Here is a 21288-nt window from a genome sequence, read left to right as displayed (position 1 = left end):
CACAATGATTTTTTCGGTGCGAGATTTCCCGTTACGGAGTGAGGGGAAGGTAGGCAGCTTTTGGGGTGCTGCAAAAACAAGCCACCCCTTCTGCTCCTAAAAGAAATAAGCAGGGTTTTGTTATTTTATGCAGGTTGAGGCATTAATTTATAGACAAGGTGTTTTCTGGTTTGTTGGGACTGCATTTCACTTTGAAGACAGGTTTTCTGAGCGTTTACAGAACAGCACTGGGCCTCTCGTTGGGGTAAAACAAGACTTTCAGGGAACAAAAGGGAAGATGTTGGGCATGTGTGGGGTCCTGGTCTCTCATCCCCAGCTAAGACTTCAGACAGGAGCACAAAGAGCACATCAGGGTCCCATCGGGGACCCTCGTAACCCAGCCAGGCTGCCAGGCTGACGTTCTGCTGCCAGTGAAGGGCAGTCAGGAAAAGGAGTTTCTGGGGTTTTAATTTTTATGACCCAAAACATCAAATCCCCAAGAAGTGGTGGAGCTGTGTGAATACAGCTGAGTAAGAAGCCAGGCCTGGGGCAGCTGGAAACAGCTCAATCTCCAGTGAAGGACCTTGATGAACCCAGCACCAGGTGACCTAAGGAGGACACGTCTGGAGTACAGGCAAAGAGCAGAACAGCTGCTTACAGCAGGATTTCTTCACTCCCGGTTTGTTGCTTTTATTTACACGTATATTTAATAAAAACCCACCACCTTCTCCTTGTGGCAAACAGGACAAAGAAAATCAGGTAGCTGTTGAGCAAGTCCCGAAGAGCAGAGTGAACCCAGATGCTCCCTGTGCTTGGTGCTCCTCTGGCCGATTTCGGTGCTTCACCACGGCACAATCGCAGCAGCAGCACAGAGCAAAAGGATCCCTGAAATACACACTCCGCTTAGAGAGTGCAATTCCCTCATTTAACATTAACCTGGAGGCTCGGTGGGGAATTCTCTGTGTCTCAGAGGAACGCCAGCCTCGGCCAGCCGGCAGCACCACCCTCCTCCTTCCCGGGGCCGAGGCCATCAGAGCGCTTCGGCACAGCCTCCCTCAGCCATGAGGGGGTACACGAGGAGCCCCCCCGGCCCCGCCATTTTGTGTCTGCACAAGCCGGGGGAGCCGCTGCAGGGCTCGGCCTCTCCGCTCCCCTGCCAGAGCAACCTCCCGCAGGAAGAAGGCGCAGAGCTGGCTGACACCGCCCCTCAAAGCCCCACCAAGCCGGGCGGGACCCCCGTGTGCCCCCAGGGAACCCACGGGACACAGAAACAGCAGCTCCGCCATGACGGGCACGGTCCCCACCGGCTCCCCGCCCTCCCCTTTATAGCCCCCGCCGCGCGCGCATTGGCTGCGCCGCCTGTCCGTCAGGCTGGGAATTTCCCGGGGGCGGACCTGGTGCCGGTGCCGGTGGCGGAGCGGAGGGACCTGCACCAAGACCCCCGACCCCGATCCGACCCCGACTGCGATCCGGGCGGCGGCCCCGCCGTGGGGCGCACGGCAGGTGAGCTCGGAGCGCTGCGGGGCCCTGCCGCCCTCGCGGACAGGAGCCCTGCCCGGGGCACCGGGGGCTTACGGGCACCGGGGTCGCGCCGCCCCAGCGAAGGGGCCCGGCGCGGAGGGAGCTGCCGGGGTCGGGGCTGCGCCTTGCCCGTGTCTGGCCGGTTCTCGGGCCGCTCGGGTGCTCGGGGTGAGACCCCGGTGGGGGCCGGGGCCGCGCCGTTCCCCGGGGGTTTGTCCCGGAGCCGCCCCGTGTCGCGGTAATCGTGCCGTGCCTCAGTTTCCCCTCTCCCGGCCAGGCGGGGTGTCCGTGCTGCCGGCGGTGCCCGGGGGGAGCGGGTGGGGGTCCCCCGGCCCCCCGGGCGGTGCTGGTGCCCGGGGCGGCCCCGCTCCTCCCTCGCCCCGCCTTGCACAACCCCGGCGTTTCCCCGGGCCCCCGCATCTGCCTCCCGGCTGCCCCCGGTGTGCGATCCCCCCCCGGGCACCGCCGGCTCCTGGGCTCCCTCCGGGGGGGCTGCGGCGGCCATGGCCTCAGGGACCCCCCTGTCCGTGCTGTTTCCCTTTCCCTTTGACTTTTTCCCTCTGGTCCAACCGCGTGTGTCCGCAGCGGATGCTGATCCAGAGGTTGAAACAGCTGGAGTAGGGATGGCAGCATCCTCCTCTGTTGGGAGGGAGGCACAGCTTGTCTCCCCCTTTGCGCTCCCTCGATTCCGTTCAAGACCCTCATGGAGGGGAGACAGAAAAAAAATCAAACCAAAACATAAAAGATGCTGCCGGTCACTGCTGCTTTTGGGTGAGAGTAGCTCCAGGTAGGACTCATGGGGATCTGCATCCCCTCAGAGATCTGGCTATCCTGTTCTGTGTCCCTGGCACACAGGTTGCCCCCTGTATCAAGAAGTCAAACACAGCCTTTTCCCTTGAGCAGGTTATTCCCATCACTTGGGTGGGTTATTCCCAGCCCCTGGGGGAATGGGAGCTGTTCTGCTGCCACAAGCTCTTTTGGAGTGCACATTTCATGGAGAGCGCTGTCAGCTGAAGCATTCCTGAGCCTGGACTTTGGGCACTGGGGAGAATTCTGGAGACAGGAAGGCTCCAACCAGGCACGTCCTTGAGAGCTGTTTCTGTGGTGAGGTGAAGCAAGCAAGAAGAAAACAGGAGAGGCTTTTTGCTGCCTTTGGCATCGTTCCTGGTTCTGCAAGAAATCCCAGGACGCCCTTTCAGCCCGACCTACGCCAGGCAGACCTATTTAGCACAGGGCCGTGGGTTGTTGCCTGCCAGCAGCTGGTACAAAACTCTCGTGGGTGGAGGAAACCGAACCATCTACTCTTGTGGCATTGCAGATTTTGTTTTAAAGCAGCAGTTCTTGCACTTTGGGTGGCACTCTGCTGGTGTAGCTTTGTGGTGTCACTATCTGCTATCACCTGTCAGCTTGGTTGTTGCTGGCTGAAGCACACCAAGCTGGACAGGAGTAGCTTGGAAGCAAGGGAAAGGCTGCAAGGAAAGGGGTGGCTGTGCCTTGTTCTGCTTTGGAGTGCTGTGACAAGCAGCCATGATGCTGCTGAGCTCTGCAGGGAGAAGTGGAGCAGGCAGGATGAGCCAGATGTCTTTGCAGCAGAAGACAGGGTCTTGCATAAATCCCCACCCTGTGGTGCCAGGAGAGCACCACCACCGTGCCTGGCTGTGTGTCCTGCCTGCATTGAAGCTTGAACCCATCCTGAGGAGCTCTGCAGCTGTGTGCGGTCAGCTGTGTTTGTAAACCTGGCAGACCCAGGGAAATGCTTTATTTTCTTTGTGAGCAGCCTCATCAGAAGCGTGTTGTTTCATGAAGCCTCTTTGGAAAGTGGGTTTTTGAGGCAAGAGTGGGATTTCTGGCTGGGAACATCTTTAATACCTGCTGTGTTTTGGGTAGTCTCTTGCCTTTCCCACCCTCTCTTTGTGGCTAAACTGGCTGGAAAGGAACACACTGCAAGTGGAGGTTCAGACCTTTCCCTTTGAGACCTGAGCCTTGCAATGCCTGCTTTTCTCTTCTTTTATTACTCCCAGCCCAGTGGACTGCAGTGCCCAAAAAGTCTCATTAATTGCTGCCTCCTAAAGCAAGCTCTACTTTTGCTTTCCTGCAAATGAGACCAGTCCAGCAGTTCAGGAATGGTTTTCCCTTGTCTGGGAAGCTGCTGGAGCCCTGTGTAGAAGAAAACCAGTCTGGGGGCTGCAGTGTTTTCCAGTAAAATGATGAAACAAAGAAACAAAATCACTCCATGGTGTCTGAGTGGCTTTTGCTTTCCCTCTGAGGAGGCAGGCTGGGGACCCAGCAGCCCCAGCCATGGGAAAATTATGCTGGCAGCCTGCAGGGATTTGCTTTCACCTCCTGTGATCCTGGTGCGGAGGAGGCTTCCTGCAAATGTTGAGCACTGGAGTAAGGAAAAACCCCTTCTCCTTAGGGGGTTCCCATCACAGAATGGGAATTGAAGGGCTGCCAAGCTCTGGGAGGCTGCTCCCCACCCTGGGGTCACTGCCCAAAGCAAACCCCCAGCAGTGCCAGCCCCCTCCTGCACAGGCTTCACATCCTAAGCCTTGGTATCTTCAGTGTTCAGTAATTTTAAAGTAGGAATCACATCTTTCTGCCACTTCTGCATGGCTGGAGCAGTGATGGCTGTGGCAGTGCTGCGTGTTGTTCTGGGTGACAGCAGTGACAGCTCCAGCTCACTCCCAAGCCACAGCACAGCTATTTAAACACCACTCTGCTTTCATCTTTGCCCATGAGTCTCCTCTGCCCGCTCACACGCTCATTCTCTACTTTTGCTGAGTTGCCTTAAAAATTTGCTACCTAAAGGTCTTGGTGTCCCACATGGAACCATCAACGCCCACAGGTGCCCGTCTGGCAGTCTCTGACAACAGCTGGGCACGGAGCCAGTGAGCTGCAGCCACGGTCTGAGCCTGGCCCTCAGGCCCCAGGGCTGTGAAATATTGTCAGATCACCTTAGGAACTGTTGACTGGTGAAGAGGGAAGTGTTTTCTGGTGGTTTGGTGGTTTCTGCTGGAGTTTGTGGTAGTCGTGTTTTCTTTGCGTATCTAACCACTGCTAGGTGCTGGTGTATGGTCTCCTCTCTCCTCCACTTGTGTTTTTATTGAAATGAGACTTTTGACTGTAAATCTCACCTGTCAGAACTATTAAAGAAAAAAAAAATACAACCCAAGACTGGGATCGGTGACTTGGTCTCTGGTCCCCAGGGTGACCTCTCTGTTTCAGCAGTGCCTTGCAGAAATTGGACTCTGCCTCCACTCCAGGAACACCCACCCTGTCCTCAGTGATGGCCTGGAATGCTGTGGAAACCCCTCCCTCTTGCTGGCTATTGTTTGCTGTGAATTTGTGGTTGGTCTGTGCTTGGGTCAGCTGGAGATAGTCCAGTTCCTCTCTGCAGCTGTTGTTTGAAAACAGCTCCTGTGGTCCCTTTGCAACAACCTCCCTGGTAGGGTACAGACCTTGAGTAGAAAAGCTCTTGATAGAATCTTGAGAACAGGGAATATCAGAGGCTTGCAGTGGCTCCATCCAGCTGGGAGAATATGGGATCACTGTGAGTGAGCTCTGCTGTTTGGCAGGGTGGTCAGTGCAGCTGGACTCTGAGGGATTCCTGCAGGGGTGCACAGGGGACAGGTACCTCCCATGTGCTATGGGACAAGGCAGAAAACCTCCAGGTTTGGGCTCTGGCATTAAGTGAATGAGGACTGGTATTTCAGGCTGCTCCCAAGCCACATGAGGAGATGGTACCACAGGACAGGGGAGCTCTTCCCTCTTCTTCCTCCTCTTCCAACCTTCCCTGACACACACCTGGGCTCATCCCGGTGCAGGATGCAGATGCCCCACAAGGTGGTCACTGCAGGGTGGGTTTGGTACCCAGCTCCTACCAGAGCCCCAGGTCTGGAGCAGCATGTGGTGACTGGACAGCAGTGAGAAGCAGGCTCGGGTCCCCAGCCAGCCTGTGGCACTGTCCCCATCCTCTGCCAGGCTGGCCGGGCAGGTGGCATGGGCACAGGTGATGGCATTTCCCAGCCACGAGGGCCCCACTGGGTACATGCTGGGCCCATCCAACCTGGCCCTGATCCCTTCTAGGGATGGGGCATGCACAGCTGCTCTGGGCAGCCTGTTCTGGTGCCTCACGCCCTCACAGTAAAGAATTTCTCCCTAATACCTGATCCAAACCTGCCCTCTGTTTAAGGCTGGCTGTGACAGTGCTGCCATCGCTGGGAGCCACGGCTCAGAAATGGCCCTGGCTCTTCCACAGCTTCCTGTCAGCTGCTCTGGGCTCCAGGAATAGCCTCTCCTCAGCTCACCCCACACCACACAGCTGGGCAGCTCCCAGTGGCACTTCCAGCTGCTTGGGATGGGGTCACTGGCTCCCCATGAAGGGGCCAGAGACAATGGAGGGCTTGGCAGCACCCACAGAGCTGGAGGATGATGAGAGGCACCAGTGCATCTCCCAGAAGCAGGGAGCTGCTGAGGCCAGGCCTAATTCCCTGTTGCTGATGCAGGCATTAATTGCTGTTCCAGTTGTGGATGCTGCCAGGTGACAGCTGTCATCTGGAAAGTCCCTGCTGCTCCCTGGGAGGCAGGTCATCCAAACTGGAGATCAGCCTGGATCACTCATGGTATGAGCATTAGTCTGAGGCTGAGACAGTTTCGGGTACAGACTACCCCCCTTCCCCTTTCTAAATGCCTCCTCTCAGCCCTCTCCTGCTCACCAGCTGTCTTGGCTGGGACAAGAGCCCTTCGGGGTGCTCCTGTTGTGCCCCCAGGCAGCATCCCAGCTTCAGCTGGCACCAGGACCTTCTCAGCTGCTGCTCTGCTCCATGTCCTGACAAGTGGCATCAGGGAGGATAGTTCTGATAAGTTGTGCTGTGATTCACAGCTGCTGCTTTATGCCCCCAGGAGATGGGTGAGACCTGGAGCCAGAATCCTGCCCAGCTGTCCCCAGGCCAGACTTCAGCAAGGGGGAGGCCTTAGGCCACGCACAAGTGCATGGGTTTTGAAAAGCAGTTAGCATCCTGCTTGTGGGTGTTTTGTCTCCTTGGGCTTTGCTCCCAGCCTGGCTCATGCCTGGATGTTTCCTGTGCCCAGTTCAGGAAGCCACGCTGCTGGCAGCCGGTTTTTCTGGCTGAGCAGGAGGACAGAGTAGGTCACTGCCTGGCTCCTGGGGCTCATCCCCCAGTACTGCCCAAACCTCCCCTCAGCTGCTGGTTAAGGCTTTTGGAGTTGCAGGCACTGCCTGTCCCCAGACAGCCCCTGACAAGCCTTCATGCACCCCAGAAAGAGCATGTGTTGAGCAGGATGCCCTGGTGACAGTGCCCAGGTTTGCTCTGGTGTGGGTGAATGCTCCTGAGCTGCATCTTCATCTCTCCTGGCATGCAGCAACCAGGGGTTGCAGCCTTCTCTGTGACTGCAGTGCCCTGCATGGGTGAGAGCCAGCCCCAAGTGGGGCTGCTGGTGATGCCTGCTCGTGTGACAGTTCTCATGGCTGTGAGTCACCCCACACGTTCTCCCCAGGCAGGGCTGGAGGGGGAAGTGCCTTCACCTGGGTCACTTGTTGGCTGGCTGGTGAGCAGTGAGGCACCAATGCAGCACTCTAGACCCCCATAGAGTTGGGACCAGGTGATTGTGGCACCAACTGGAGCTAGAGAAAGGTGACACCGTGCTCCATTGCCTTGCAGGGATGCCTGGCTGGGAGGCAGGCGACTGAACAGCAGGCATGGAAGGGAGAGGACCTTATCATATCTATGACCCTGGTGGGGGCTCAGAGGAGAATGGATCCACGGCCCTGGAGCGGCTGGTGGAGGAGAACGCCCGCCTGAAGGAGAAGATGCAAGGCATCAAGTCTATCGGTAACTGCTGCGTGCCAGGGGGATGAGATCTGCCTTTGGGGCAGCCCAGCCTGTGCCCACAAAGCCAGGGCTTGCTTGCTTGCTTGAGGAAGGTGCTTGTAGGAGCTGGGGGTCTTGGCACTGGGGCAGCAGCAAAGCTCTCCCTGTCCTGGAGGGTTGAGCAGGATGTCTGAGCTTTTTCACGTGGCAATGCAAAAGGAGCAAGAATTTTGCTGAACTTCTGGGGTGTTTCATGCTGGAATAAATGGCTGGAAAGAAAAGACAAGTGCTGAAGCAAGGATACCTTCTTGAAGTTCATGGGTGCTGGGACCAGTTCTGCTTTTGATGAAAATCCCCACCTCCTGCAAATGCTGTTGGGCCAGGGGCTTTTCCCAGGTGTTTCTCAAGGAATCTGATGTTGAGCACTCCCTGCGGCAGCAGGAACATGCCAGTGTTGAAATGTTCCAGCTGAGTTGTGCCACCCTCCTTCTTCTCCTTGTCAGCCTTCCCCCGCTCCCACCCCCAGTTTTGCTTTCTGTCTCGTGAGCCAGCTTCCTCCTTTGAGTCCTGCTTCTGCAGCCGAATTTCCACCTGCCTCGTGATTCCCGCTGTGTCACCATGCCCTTACCTGGGACAGGGACTCACTGGTGTGACAGCAGCCCCCCCTCATCGGGGGAGGATTGCTTTGCTCCTGGCAGACCCCAAAGTGGGGAGGTTGGACCTGTAAGTCCACCACCCAGGCTTAAATTTGCCTCTTCTTGGAAGCAGAGGAGAGCCACAGTGGTGCCTTCTGCCTCCTGTAACCAGTGCTCTGTGTGTCAGCATGAGGAGGATCTCTGAAACCAGTGAGCCGTTGATCCAGCTTTGCTGTTGGATTTATCCCAGAATAGTTGTTTCCAGCTGAAGAACTGCTATTCTGGGTGCTGCTCCAGCCAGATGGGGTTTTTAGTGCTGGTGGATAGGGCTACTGCAGGACAGGCCCTGGGGGAAGGAGGCTGAGCATCCTTCTGTTGCCCACAACAGGAGAGCTTCTGGAGGAGTCCCAGGTCGAGGCATCCAAGCTGCGGCAGAAGGCAGAGGACCTTGTGAAGGACAATAAAATGCTGATTGGATCATCTTCCTTGGAGGACTTGGTGGAAACTGGAGGTAGGAGATGTGAGGCTCATGGGGGAGGAATAACCTGATGGCTCAGAATCCTCAGCTTGGGGGAAGGGAAAGGCTGTGCAAGAGACGTTAATGAAGGTCCCCTGCAGCCATGTCATCTCTGCAGTGTATCAAACCGCTGCCATCCTCCCTTCTAAAAGGAGGTTTCTGTCCCATCCCCATAGCTGGGGTAGAAATCATCCATCAGTGCCTGAGCTTGCAGGGGTGTGCTGTCTGCATGCCTGTGCTGGGTGGAGAGGCCCTGCTCTCCAAAAGGCTCATGGCTGCCTCCTCTCCCCTCTCCACAGCCGTCGGCCCTGATCCCAGCTTTGCACGGGCAGCCCCAGGCAGTGCCCAGCCGGACATGGAAGCACAGAAATCACCTCCCACTGTGAGTCTGCTGAGTGTGGAAGCTGGTGCTGGCATGGCTGCAGAGGGAGGCACTGTCCATCTCATTAAAGCAAAAGGAGGAAGCCTTTACCCTCCAGAAACAGGGATGAACCTGAAAGGAGGGGTCAGCTCCCCTGCTGCACTCCTGGTGGTTCCTCTCTTTGTGTGATGGGCATCCTGGGCTGCCATTCCCTGGGGAGCTCTGACCTGCTGCCTCCCCTTGCAGGGATCCTCCTTAGAGCTTGAGATTGTTGCTATCCAAGTGCAGGGGTTTCCCCAAGAGGGCAGGAGAGCAGTGAGTGGTCCTGCTGCCTGCAGGATTTGGTGTTGGCAGCTGGGGAGTTGAGCCAGTGTCAGGGGTTTGAGGGTGTGAAGGGCTTCAGCTCTGTACCCAGGCAGGCACCAGCAGGGCTGGCTGACCCATGTCAAAGAAGCCCTTGGGCAAAGCACAGAGGAGGGATAAACTGGGCAAGGGTCCTCCCCCAAACACAACTGGCCTGGCTGGGCCTGGGTGAGGGGCCAGTGAAGCAGCCCCAGCCAGATGGGGACACCAATGTCTGCAGATGCCACATGACAGTGACAGGAAGAGCTGTGACTACCCAGGTAGCTGTCAGTGATGCTCTGATGTTCAGCTGGTGCCCACACTGGGTGGGAGGACCAGGCCTCCAAGTCCTGTCATTGCTGACAGGGTCTGCCCTAGCCAAAGCTCTGTGTGCTCCATTTGCTGCCACCTGAATGCCCTCCTGACTGTCATTGCCCCATCCTGTCCTGCTCTGCTTTTTTGTGTGCTGGAATGGAGGGGAGAAAGGATGAGGAGCCCAAAGGGAATGAACATCAGCTGGCACCAGTAAGAGGACATGCTCTCATTGCACATCCTGTTATCATTGCCCAGAGAGACTCTTGGAAGGGTTGAGTCCTACTGGACACTCCTGGGGTGCAGCTGTGAGGTGATGGAGAGCAGAATAGGATCTGCTTGGCTACCAGCTGCTGGTGCCTGAGCCAAGTCCAAGTCATGTGCTCACACCTGGATTCTCCCAGCTTGGGTCCTCACTGCCTCCCTTGCCAGCAGACATGGGTGGAAGGAGCTGGCTGTGCCCCACACACACACTCCCACAGCAGGTTTGGGGCTGTAAACTCCGGGGTCAGGGGACACACTGGGCTGCCCTGTGGTGCAATCTGGGGCATTCCCACAGGCAGCAGGTGAGTCAGCAGGGCTGGGAGTGGAGCAGGCATAGGTGTGCCAGCACAACCCCAGCTCCTCCCAGCAGTGCCATGTGTGCCAGCTGCTGTGCCAGCAGCACCTCCTAGGCTATGGAAGACTTAACCAACCACACCAGGGGAGCATAAACCTCCGGGGACACTCCCCATGGGCAGGGTACACTCTGGCACTGGTGGGTGTGACCTGGGCTTTCCCAGCTGCTGTTTAAATCTGGTGCATCACCCGCTTGGCTGTCACCTGCCAAAGGGCTCAGGTTCCTGGTGCCTGGCATGCCACAGCAGCAGGGAGCACAGAAGTAGGACAGGTGGAAGGAAAACATGGGAGTTGGGGTAAGACCACCACCCCTTCCAGCACACACCAGGGTGTACATAGAGAGGGCAGTCTCAGGAGCTGGGATTTTTAGTCTTGGTGCAGACTGGAAGAGCTCAGGTGGAGGAGACCAAGGGTGGAGATGCCTCCATTGCTGTCAGCGATTTGAGAGCATGTTCTGCTCAGACTGCCAGGGGGCACAGGGAATCCACGAGCAGCTGCCATTTCCTCCTCCACCCGGGGACTCAGTGTGCCATATCCAGCACCTGGGAATCAGATCTTTACAAAGCTGCCACAGTTTTTCAGTGTACTGAGAGGTGCTGCAGAGTGTCTTGGTGCTGGCCCAGCTCCCCACCACAGCCCAGATGGGACATGAAGTTAATCTGCCCTAAGAGGAACTTTACAATGCTCCTTTAACTGCTCTGACCACACTTGATCCCATTCCCAGGACTTGGAGCAGGCACCAAACGAGGATGCCAACCTGCTGCCCCAGCTGCAGCAGCTGGAGAACACACTGAGTGGCTGTGCCAAGGAGGCCAGCAAGGACCAGGTCTTTGTGCGCATGGGCTACATGGCCTCCGAGCTCAAGCGCTTGGCCTCCAAGGTGCACAAGAATGAGCAGAGAACGTCGTTCCTGCAGGTGAGCAAGGCTGGCCTGGCACTTCATGGAGGGTTTCCCCCTGGTGTTTTTTCCCTCCAAACCCCTATGCCCACCCTGAGGTGGACACCCACGTCCTTAGCGTGGCTTGGTGGGAGGTGTGGGTGACCCAGGGCTGGCCGTGGTCCTCACACTGCCAGTGTTCACCCTGCAGACGTTGTGTGAGACACTGCACAGTGAGAACAAGGAGCTGCGCACCAAGCTGGAGCATGACCTGGAGCAGAGAAACCAGGCTCTGGAGAAGCTCAGGTGAGGATGGGCTCTGTGGATGGGGACAGAGCTGCCCTGGAAGCTTCTTCCTGCTGACCCATCTCTTCCTGCCCACAGGTGTGAGAACCAGGAGCTCCGGAGGATGGTGACACTGAGCAGCCAGGACAGTGGGAAGAGGGAAGCTGCTGAGCAGCAGCAGGTGAGGAGGCAGCATCTCCTTGGAGAGGGCTGGGAAGGAGGCAGGGAGCCCGCTGACACATCAGCAAAGATGGCCTCATTTTAATTGAGCCCCCAGTTTGTCCCAGTGTGACCAGCAGGACTTCTCAGGGTCTCAAGGGGATGGGGGAGGCAGTGGGAGGGGAACTGGCTCGAGTTTAGCCGGCCTTGGGCACAGCCTCCACAAAAGCCCTGAGGGTCCCCCCCGTGCGCGTCCAGCAGAGCGGGGCCATGGTGGAGAAGGCGCCGGGCAGAGAAGAGCTGGAGGCCAAGGAAAAGAAGGTGAAGATCCTGGAGCACCAGCGCAGGGAGGTGAGGACCAGGCTGGGAGGGAGGCACCACTAAGGAGGCGGGGAGTGGGCAGAGTGGGCACAGGGCTGGGATGGCACCGAGAGACTGGGGCAGGGCTTCAGAGCTGCAGGGAAGCACTGCTGGAGCTGGGATCTCCATCCAGCTGGTCCCCAAAGTGCTTTCATGACAGGAGTCTGCTGGGGACCACCACAGCTGGTTCGTAGCAGGATTTGGGCTCCTGTTCAGCCATCCCTCTCTCCCTGCAGCTGCTGGAGGTGAATAAACAATGGGATCAGCATTTCCGCTCCATGAAGCAGAAGTACGAGCAGAAGGTAGGGCTGGGTGCTCAGGGCTGGGTGCTTGGGGGACACATTCCTGCTGGTTGCTCAGGGCTGGGTGCTTGGGGGACACATTCCTGCTGGGTGCTCAGGGCTGGGTGCTTGGGCGACACATTCCTGCTGGGTGCAGGCTGTGGGCACTCAGAGGAAATGGTGTAGGGAGGTTTGGGGGCTGCCTGTGCCTCCTTTCCCCCAGTGTGAGTCCTTCCAGGCCAATGTCCCCACTCCCTCCTGGCAGGTCACAGACCTACACCAGGAGCTGGCTGAGGCCCGCAGGGCAGTGACCGAGCTGGAGTCGGAGCGGGAGCAAAAGCAACGGGATTTTGACCGCAAGCTGCTCCTGGCCAAGTCCCGGATCGAAACAGAGGAGGTGAGTCCCTTGGGAAGGGTGACAGGGAGCTGCCAGCCCTGTTGCCCTGCCCTGGCTGATCTCCCCCCACCCTGGGTCCTGCAGGCAGAGAAGGAGAGGCTGGCCATGGAGGTGAGGGACCTGCAGCAGAGGATGCGGTTCCTGCAGGAGCAGCTGGCTCCGGTCACCAGGCAGCGGGAATACCAGGAAAAGGAGATCCAGAGGCTGAACAAGGTGGGGGCCAGGGCACAACTCCTCACTGCAAAATGTCTTTAATGTTCTCCAGTATTTTCACCTCTCTTGAATCCAAAACTGACCCTGATAACCCACTCTTGCTCAGGCAGAGACATGCGTCAGGCCCTCCACTTGTGTGAGGCCCACCGCATCCCTCTGGGCTCTGAGGAAGGGGGGTTCAAGGAGAGTCTGTTGTCCCTCTTGCCCCTGCCCAGTTATACCCACTTCCTATGCTGGGCACATGCCCAGGGTCCTCCAGTGACATCTTGGGCACTGAACTTGCTCTGACCCTGCTCTTCTCTCTTTCTCTCTAGGCACTAGAAGAGGCCCTTAATGTCCAAGCCTCTCCACCACCCATCTTTGCCATGGAGCCAGCAGGGAAGCTGCCACAGCAGGAGCTGCTGACCCAGAATGAGCTACTCAAGCAGCAGGTAGGGCAGGGCACAGAGCCACTGGGGACAGGCAAGGAAATACATGTCCTGAATTTCCACAGCAAAGAACCGTGTGCCAGCAGCAGCTGGGCAGGTGTCAGTGCTGGGGTGGTGGGAGTTGGGGACCCAACTCAGCATCCTCCAGGCATTCATCCAGAAGGACTGCAGCCATGGGCCATGGAGCCAGCCCACATGCCTGGGGCTTGGCATGGCTGGTGGAGTCAAGGATGGCAGCACAATGATGGGGTTGCTTAGGGGAGGTGTCTGCCCTCAGCCAGGTGCACCCACATTCTTCCTTCCTGCCAGGTGAAAATTTTTGAAGAAGACTTCCAGCGGGAGCGGAGTGACAGGGAGAGGATGAATGAGGAGAAGGAAGAGCTGAAGCAGCAGCTGGAAAATCTGCAGAAGCAGTTGGTCCTCTCCAACAACCAGGTGAGCAGTGCTGGATGCTACTAGCAGCACTCTGGGAGCCCCATGTGAACTCCATGTGTCTCAGAAATGCTTGCCCCCAGTGTCACAGTCCCTGTACGTACCTAAGAGTAGGGGCTGAAGGACAGGAAGGCCAGAGGGGTGTGTTTTCTTCTGCTTGTCTCTGCCAGAGAATCTCCTTTTATTCATCTCCTCTTTCTGCACCTCTCCTGGGGGTCTGATGCGGGGAGACTGATGCAGACATTCCCTCAGCAACCCTAACTCATGAAGATGGGGAGTGGCAGGGTGGGCTCTGCACTAACCCCTCTTCCTCCCAGCTGCGAGCCTCCAAAGACGATTGCCAGAGGGAGAAGGAGGAGAAGGAGAAGCTGAAGAAGCTGCTGAAACAGCACAAACAGGTAGGGATGGGATGGGAGGAAACCCTCCTTGGGCAGAGGGGCTGGGGGCTGCAGGTGATGGGAGGTGGTAGGCTGCCCTTGGGATCTCCCCAGCATCTGTCCTGGCTCCTTGCAGGCTTCTGGAGAGAGGCTGCACGCCGAGCCAGGGCCGGGGCCGCTGGGCCCAGCCTGCCCCATGTACCAGTACCAGTACAGTCCCCCCATGGCTCCCCCCATGTACCACGGCTACGAGGAGTGGCAGCAGATCCGATACCCGCCAGCCATGCCGGGCGAGCACACGCAAGGACAGAACTTCCACCATTTTCCCCCGGTGAGACTCCACCTGTGCCAGCAGGAGGGGGAGCAGAGGGTGACGTGTGGGCGGGTCTGGGGCTCCCTGCCCTCCCAGAGTCCCAGAGCAGGGAGCTGAGCACATGTGTGCTGGTGGCATGTGACTGCTCAGCCCCTTTCCTCCCCCTCCCTCTCCTCTTCACACACTGTCAGTCAGTCAGTGTGTTGCCTGATGATTCACATGGCAGGTAATTCCCTGTCTCTGTTCCATCTCCTCCCACAGCCTGAGTACCCCTGGCGCCCGCCCTGTGCCATGGCTCGCAGCCAGAACGCCCAACCAGTGGCCGGGGTGAAACCAGTCCCCAAGGACATGGGTAAGGCTCAGACCCTCCCTGACAGGGGTGCCCATCCTTCACCCTGAGACTTGGGGCACTTGGCTAAACACATGGGGGAGGGATGGGGGCACATCTTTCCAGACAGTGGCCATTTTCCCTTAGCCCCCACCTCTCATCAGCTGAGGGGATGATTTTGCTATGGGGTTGGTCCCTGCTACATCCTTGCCAGCATCTCCACAGCACCTAAAGTCAGGCTGAGCCCAAACAGCTCATGGAGTTATGGCAGTTGGTGCTCAGGGATAACAACCATGCCATGGCTGGCATCCCTCCTGTGGGGCTTGTGTGAAGATGAAGAGCTGTGCTTACCCTGTGCCATCTCTCTCTTGTGTCTCAGAACAGGCAGGTCCCGGATTGCCCTAACGCCAAGGACCGGCCACGCTCCGACACCAGTGGAAGAGGAGTAGGGTGTGTGTGTGTGCCCGTGTGTGTGTGTCCAGGAGCTTCCTCCGGCCGCCAATTCCTGTGCAAGGACGTGCTGCTGCACGTGGGGGGCTCAGCAGCGCCTTCCCCCAAGGATATCATGAAGGAGGGACTGAAGGTGCCATCGTGGTGACAGCCAGCATGGGGTCAGTCCCCTGCGGCCATCCCCTTCCCCACGAGGAGCCAGGCCTGGCCTGGCAGCGCTACAGACCCAAGCCAGGTCTTCAGGGAAGAGGAGCCAGTGTTTGCCAGGAGCTGCCCCAGTGCAGAGCCCCTGGAGGAGTGGGTAACAGCGGGGACTCTCCCAGTGGTGGGAGACCCCACACCCCCAGGCAGGTGCTGGCCGCAGCCGTGGCCCGGCCTGAGGGTGGTTGGTGTCTTCGTATTTATTTAAGGACTGAAGTGTGCCTGAGTCTCTCTGGTTTTGTCCTGGGCAGTCTCTGTGTGGGGAGGGGGAGAGGGAGGGATACCAGGGCTGTTGGTCCCCATGTGCTTGGACACAGACAGAGTGCAAGGGGACCCGACTCTTGCTTGAGCACCCCAGGATCTGTTGCCCCAGGTGTGCGCCCCCACCTCCCTCTGTGTGCTGAGCTCAGCTCCTCACCCTCCCCTTTTCTGCCCCCACCTCTGCCAGGGCAGGGAAGCCCCTGCTGCCCCCTCTGCCTTTCCATGCAGCAGTGGCCTCGGGGACAGTCTTTGATATTGCACACAGCAAATCTTGCTCCATGAAATAGAGCTGGAGAGGAAAAAACAAATACAACCCAGTTTCTGTAAGCATGACTGTCACAGGTGTGACAGCAGGAGGCATAGGATTCCAGTATGCTCCTCACTGGGAGTTGTCCCTGGTCCTGCCTCCAACCCTTTTTGCCCACCTGTGCTCTGCACTCCCTCCCCATCCTGTCCCCAAATGCTGGGCTGTGATGATAATTCCATGTCTGCAGTTACTATGGAAAAAAATTAGTTTCTCCAGTCAGGCACTGCTACCCTCAGGCTGGCCACAGTGCCCCCCACTCTAGCTCCCCTACCCCTGGCCAACACGTGGGGCTGCACATTTGCAGAGCCTTTATTTGGTGGTTCTATGGTGGGTTGGTGAGGGGCTGGCCACCCCCAACCAGGAGAGCAGCACGTCTGTGTGCCAGGAGCACGGGCAGCCTGAATGCACTGAAGAGCTGCCCCGAGCTCGGCACGCTCAGGCCGGGCCCGCCCCAGCCCGGGGCTTTCGGGCCAAGCCTTCATGGAGATGTGGTCTCCTCCAGGGACTGCCAGCCCCTGCATCCTCCCACTGCCCGGGGTGGTGGAGAGGAGGGGGCAGGCTGGAGGTGTCACCACCAGGGGTGGAGGTGGGACACAGGGATATTGGAAGTATTTACTGAGGTCTCTGCCATGAGATCCTCAGCCCATCAACCTGACTGGGGGGTGCCAGAGACAGTAGCAATGGAGGGATCAGGGTGTGATTCCTGCTGCTGGGGAACATCTGGGGAGGGAATGGAATGGGAAGCAGCTGGGGGGATGCTGGCCCTCATGCCAGCAGCCCGAGGCTCTACTGGTCATCGTGGTTCTCCTGCTGCCGCCGCCTCAGGTAGGTCATGATGTTCTTCTTCACGACAGCAATGTTGGCGCGATGGTACCAGCGCATGACAGGCACACCCTCGGGGCTCACCAGGAACTTCTCGAAGTTCCACTTGATGTCATGGATCCGCAGAGGCTCCCAGAAGAGCCTGTTGGGGTTCCCAAAGTCCTCCACCACCGGGGGACAGGCGTTCTGCAATGGGGAGCCAATGCATCACTGCCTTGCCCCTCTGAAAAGCAAACTGGGTCTGTCCCCCTCACCTCTTGCCATAGCACCCACCTTCAGGAAGGTGAAGATCTTCTGCTCCTTGGCCCCGTTCACATCCCCTTTCTGGAACAGCTGGAAGTTAGGAACAAAGCCACCTCCTGGCCGGACATACCTACAAGGCAGGGAACAGGATGTTGTGCAATGTGCAGCTCTGGATGCTTGCACAGGGGTGGTGACAGGACCCCAAACACTTTGTTTGGGTCCAGAGGCAGCAGCAGCTGTAGCATGGGCTCCCACTGCTGGGGGAGAGAGGTGTCCCACAGCCCCCACCACAGTACTCACTTAAGTGCAGGGAGGATCTCTGAGTTCTGGCCAGGTTCCTGCTTCCCAAATTGGTTGGAGGGGAAACCGAGGACTACGAGCCCCTCGTTTCTCAGCTCATCTTGTAGTGCATTCAGTTCTGCATGAAGAAGAGCCAGAAGTGGGTTAACAGAAGGCTGGGCACACCTCCACACCTGCAGTTACCATCTGGGACCATTCCAGTCAGGCCAGGCCCTGGGGAGCCGGCATTAACCCTTTCCCCAGCTCCCCAAAGCAGAATGGACCATGGGGCCTGCCCGTGCCCTGCCCGTGCCCTGCAGGACCCTTACCAACATACTGCAGTGTCAAGCCTCAGTATGTGGCTACGTTGACGAAGAGCACAGTCTTCCCCTTGTACCTCTCGAAGGGGATGTACTCGTCCCCATCGATGGTCAGGGCCCCGTAGTTGTAGATGGTGTCGTTCACCGACGGGTAGCAGTCCACCTGTGGGGCGAGGAGCACCCTGTGGGAACGGGCTGGGGGCTGCCGGCCACCCCTCTCCCGATCCCCACGGCCAGCAGGGCAATGGGGCCAGCCCGGCTGCGGGGACAGCTGCCAGCGTTGTGTCCCCTGCCCTGAGTGCCGCTGGCAGCAGCCACGCTGCGGCGTGCCAAGGTCGCGCTGGGGGGACGGGCCGGCTGGGGCGGGGGTCTGGCTGCAGCTCGGGGATGTTTACCGAGCAGGGAGCAGCAGGAAGGCGAGTGGCTGCAAAACAGCCCGAGCACGGGGGAGGCCAGCACCAGAATCCCGAGGCTGTGGGCAGGGGAACAGGACCCACCAGCCCTGGGAGACAGGGGCAGGGCAGGGGTACCAGGTGGGAACAGGCCGGGAAGGGTCGGGCTGGAGCAGCCCCTGCCTCCGGGGCCACCGGGGTTAACCCAGAGGAGCCCCCTCCTGTCCCGCCAGGGTACCCAGGCTCAGCCGAGTGCCACCGAGGGGCTATTTTGGGAGCTGGCAAGAGGTGAAATCACAGGGGTTGCACTGGAGGAATGAAGGTTCCGTGGGACTGTGGGGTCCCTGTGGCAAGGTGGGGTGCCCGGCTGGGGGGGGACAGTGCCCCTGCCCGCTGGACTGTAGGGACACCGTGGGTCCCACACCTTCCCGACATGGGGGAACACACCCGGACATTGCAGGGCAAAAAGCCCCCGTGCTCTGCCTCGGGGAGGTCACTTGGGGGACACCTGGCTCTGTCCCCCTTTGTCCCCAAGCCCAGGACAACGATTCTTGGCCCTTGGCAGGAACCAACTCAGAAAGTCTCCCCGTGATCCAGGCACCGGGATTGCCGGGGGAAGGAGGGGGGCTCAGGGGGCTGCCGTGTCCCTCCCGTGCCCCGGGGAGTCCTGCAGGGAGCCCGGGGAACAGGAGCGTCCCCAGGGTGTCACACACCCCCTAAACCCCCCTGACCGCCCCGTGGCCGTGTCCCCCTGCTCTTACCTTCTCCCTCTCCTCACTTCGCCCCAGCTGGACGAGCCCAGCCAAGAAAAGGGGCACAATCCAGCTGCTGCGGGAGCAGCCCCCCATGGCTGGGTGCGGGGTGCGGGGTGCCAGCACCCCCCGACAGCCCGGGGCGAGCGGCCGGGACAAGCGCCGCTGTCGCCTGCTGTCACCTCGGAGCCCCGCGGCGGCCGAGAAATAGCTGCGGGCTGCGAGGGGGGAGCCAATGGCCGGGGGGGGCCGGGCCGGGCCCGCGTTAACCGTGTGGGCTCTGGGACGGACGCACGGACACACGGACACATGGACAGACACCGCCCGGGGGTGGCATCCAGGGGGACACGGGGCAGCGGCATGTGCCGAGGGTTTATGCAACATGTCACCCGAGCCGGGATTAAACCCGCGGGGTGGGGGAAAGATATCGGGGAAGGGGGGAAGGAGGTGATGGGGAGGTGGAGAGAGGTGTCCCATCCTTCTCAGGCCACCCAGCCAGGTGACATTTCCCCCCCAAGGGGGTGCAGGCACCCGAGGAGCACGGACCAAACCCCCCAGCAGCAGGCTCGGGGTTCGCTGGGTGCCCCCCAATGGCTGCTCGGGCTGGGCTGGGCTGGGCTGGGCTGGGCTGGTCCCGCTCCTCTCCTGTGTGCCCGGTGAAGGAAGGTGCTGCTAGAGGAGGAGGATCCCTCCTGCCAGGGGCTGTGGCTGCACTGTGACCCTGCTGGGGTCAAGGGCAAGGCACTGCTGGGTGTCCCCAGGGGCAGGAGTTTCCAGGGTCCTGTTTGCTTAGCCAAGGAATGTGAACATTTGCCCTGAGCTGTCTCCAAGGAAAATATCCGTGGTGAGGTGTAAATTCCCAGAAATCCCCCCCAAAAAATTATTCAGTGGGAGAATTAACTGGCTGGAGGGGAGCTGGGGGAGTTGTGGTTTTGGGGAAGGCTGGCCTGGGGTGGAGGACAGTATGGGGTGGCAGGGGGTGAGCCCTGGGGGGACCATGAGTGCCAGCAGGAGGTTTGGCTTTGCTAGAAAGCAAGGTCAGCCCTGCCTCGATGCTGTCACTGAGCCAGCTGCTGGGGATGCCACCAAGGAAGGGGACTGAGGCCATGGGTTAAGAGGAAGCTGGGAGCAATCTCCCAATCTGTGTTCCTCGCCAGAAGGAACACCATGTCCTGGGAAAGGCTGTGGTGTGAGGCTCCAACTGCAGCCTCAGCTGGCGTGGGAGGGCTGGGGGTTGGGTCCATCTCCCAGGCACACAGAAAAGCCATGGAGCAGGGGAGCTGTGGGTTTTTCTGTCACTGGCAGCATTTCAAACCTGCACTGCTACTGGGGGAATGGCTTAGCTCTGCCCTGCCTGGACCCCAAGCAGTGTGGGGTATTCCCCCAGGTCCAGGCAAACCCTCAGGGTGCTCAGCCACTGCCTGGGCACTGCACAGAGCCCATCACAACATGCCAAGAGCCAGGCCAGCCACAGAGGTGCCCTGGGTGACTCTCACAGATACAGCTGTGAGTGGAGCGAGGTGGCTCCTTGCCAAAACCAGGGTTTGACCCTCCCCACCTACTTCCCAGGCTCTAGGGAGGTTTGAGGCCATGGGGCTGCAGCTCCTGGCCTGCACATTCTGCATCCTGCAGCCAACAAGGACCAGTGTGTGCCAGTGCTGTGCTCCCCAACACAGCTCACACTTCTGAGCCTGACCAGGGCTTGAGCCACCTCCTGCAACAGAGCTGGGACAGGCCTGGGGAGCTGCTCAGGACTGAGCTCCCTGCCCCACATTTCCCACCACAGGAACAGCGACATCTAGTTATAGTGGTGTGTGGCACAGTGTGGTTGTGTCCCTTCCACGTGTCCCTGATCCCTGCCATGAGCAGTGAAAGTTTGAGTCACTCCTGAACTCGGTTTTCCTAAAACCAAAATAAAAATAAGGGACCTGTTAATCCAAGTCCCTCCTCCTTGGGTCCCAGTGCCAAATCAGCCTTGGAGGAGGATGGGAACGGGGAAGGAGTTAATGAGACACAGCCAATGGACTCCCTCTCTGCCACTGTGCTTCCCTGGCATCCCGGGCATGTCACCCAGTGTCCCCAGCGTGATGGACTCCCTCTCTGCCACTGATCTTCCCTGGCATCCTGGGCATGTCTCCCAGTGTTCCCAACACACTGTTCCGTCATGCTGGAGGCCGCATGCTGCAGGATTGGTGTCCCCCACCCCAAAAAGCAGCCGTGCAGGGCGGGCTGACCCTCACACGAACCGTCCTGCTCGGTTGTTTTCCACCAGAGCCGAGCTGGAGCCAGCCCCCGCCTGCTGCAGATGTTTGGCAGCAGTCCGGGGCGGGAGGCCAGGCGCTTCCAGCCCCCCGGCCCCTATGCTGCCACTGCCACCAGCCTCCCTGGTGTCCCCTGAGCCACGTGCCAGGGCTGCAGGGACCTTGTGCCAGGCTGCAGGGCCCCAGCTGAGCACGGGGAATGTGAAAGCAGCAGTGGGGACCATCCAGCACTGCCTGCTGGGGTTACCCCAGAGCTGACCAGAGGTATTTTCATGCAGAGGGACAGGGATGGTGCCAGCAGCGTGGCAGGACAGTGGCAGGGAGCTTGGGCAGCAGCAGCAGGCAGCATTGCTCTGGCTAGCAGCAGTGCAGCTTCCCTCTGGCAGCCTGGCTTGGCATCAATCCCAGGGCAACCTCTGAACCTTTGTTCTAAG

General features: G+C 59.1%; 2 protein-coding genes across 4 annotated transcripts; one reads left to right on the top strand and one right to left on the bottom strand.

Moving 5' to 3' along the window:
• The first annotated feature begins 1370 nt into the window (after positions 1-1370).
• On the top strand, positions 1371-15438 carry TNIP1 (TNFAIP3 interacting protein 1). 3 transcript variants are annotated; one of them, XM_036391624.2, is made up of 17 exons: positions 1371-1482; positions 7182-7352; positions 8355-8477; positions 8783-8865; positions 10841-11032; positions 11205-11299; positions 11378-11459; positions 11699-11788; positions 12034-12099; positions 12344-12475; positions 12560-12688; positions 13003-13119; positions 13426-13551; positions 13866-13946; positions 14062-14256; positions 14500-14590; positions 14946-15438. In XM_036391624.2, exons 2-17 carry the CDS (start codon positions 7220-7222, stop codon positions 14969-14971), a joined length of 1761 nt encoding a protein of 586 aa, XP_036247517.1. In that variant the 5' UTR covers positions 1371-1482; positions 7182-7219; the 3' UTR covers positions 14972-15438. The 3 variants fall into 3 exon arrangements, with proteins under 3 accessions (XP_036247517.1, XP_036247516.1, XP_036247518.1); XM_036391623.2 differs by having other exon boundaries at positions 11696-11788; XM_036391625.2 differs by lacking the exon at positions 11699-11788.
• A 638-nt stretch (positions 15439-16076) lies between these two features.
• On the bottom strand, positions 16077-18771 carry GPX3 (glutathione peroxidase 3). The gene is made up of 5 exons (XM_036391626.2): positions 18603-18771; positions 17459-17612; positions 17151-17268; positions 16881-16980; positions 16077-16793 (listed from the first exon to the last, which is right to left on the bottom strand). Exons 1-5 carry the CDS (start codon positions 18687-18689, stop codon positions 16572-16574), a joined length of 681 nt encoding a protein of 226 aa, XP_036247519.1. The 5' UTR covers positions 18690-18771; the 3' UTR covers positions 16077-16571.
• Between the last annotated feature and the right edge of the window lie 2517 nt (positions 18772-21288).

The sequence above is a fragment of the Molothrus ater genome, chromosome 15, assembly GCF_012460135.2.
Source record: "Molothrus ater isolate BHLD 08-10-18 breed brown headed cowbird chromosome 15, BPBGC_Mater_1.1, whole genome shotgun sequence".
Lineage (NCBI taxonomy): Eukaryota > Metazoa > Chordata > Aves > Passeriformes > Icteridae > Molothrus > Molothrus ater.
This window is presented reverse-complemented; position numbering and strand designations above follow the sequence as displayed.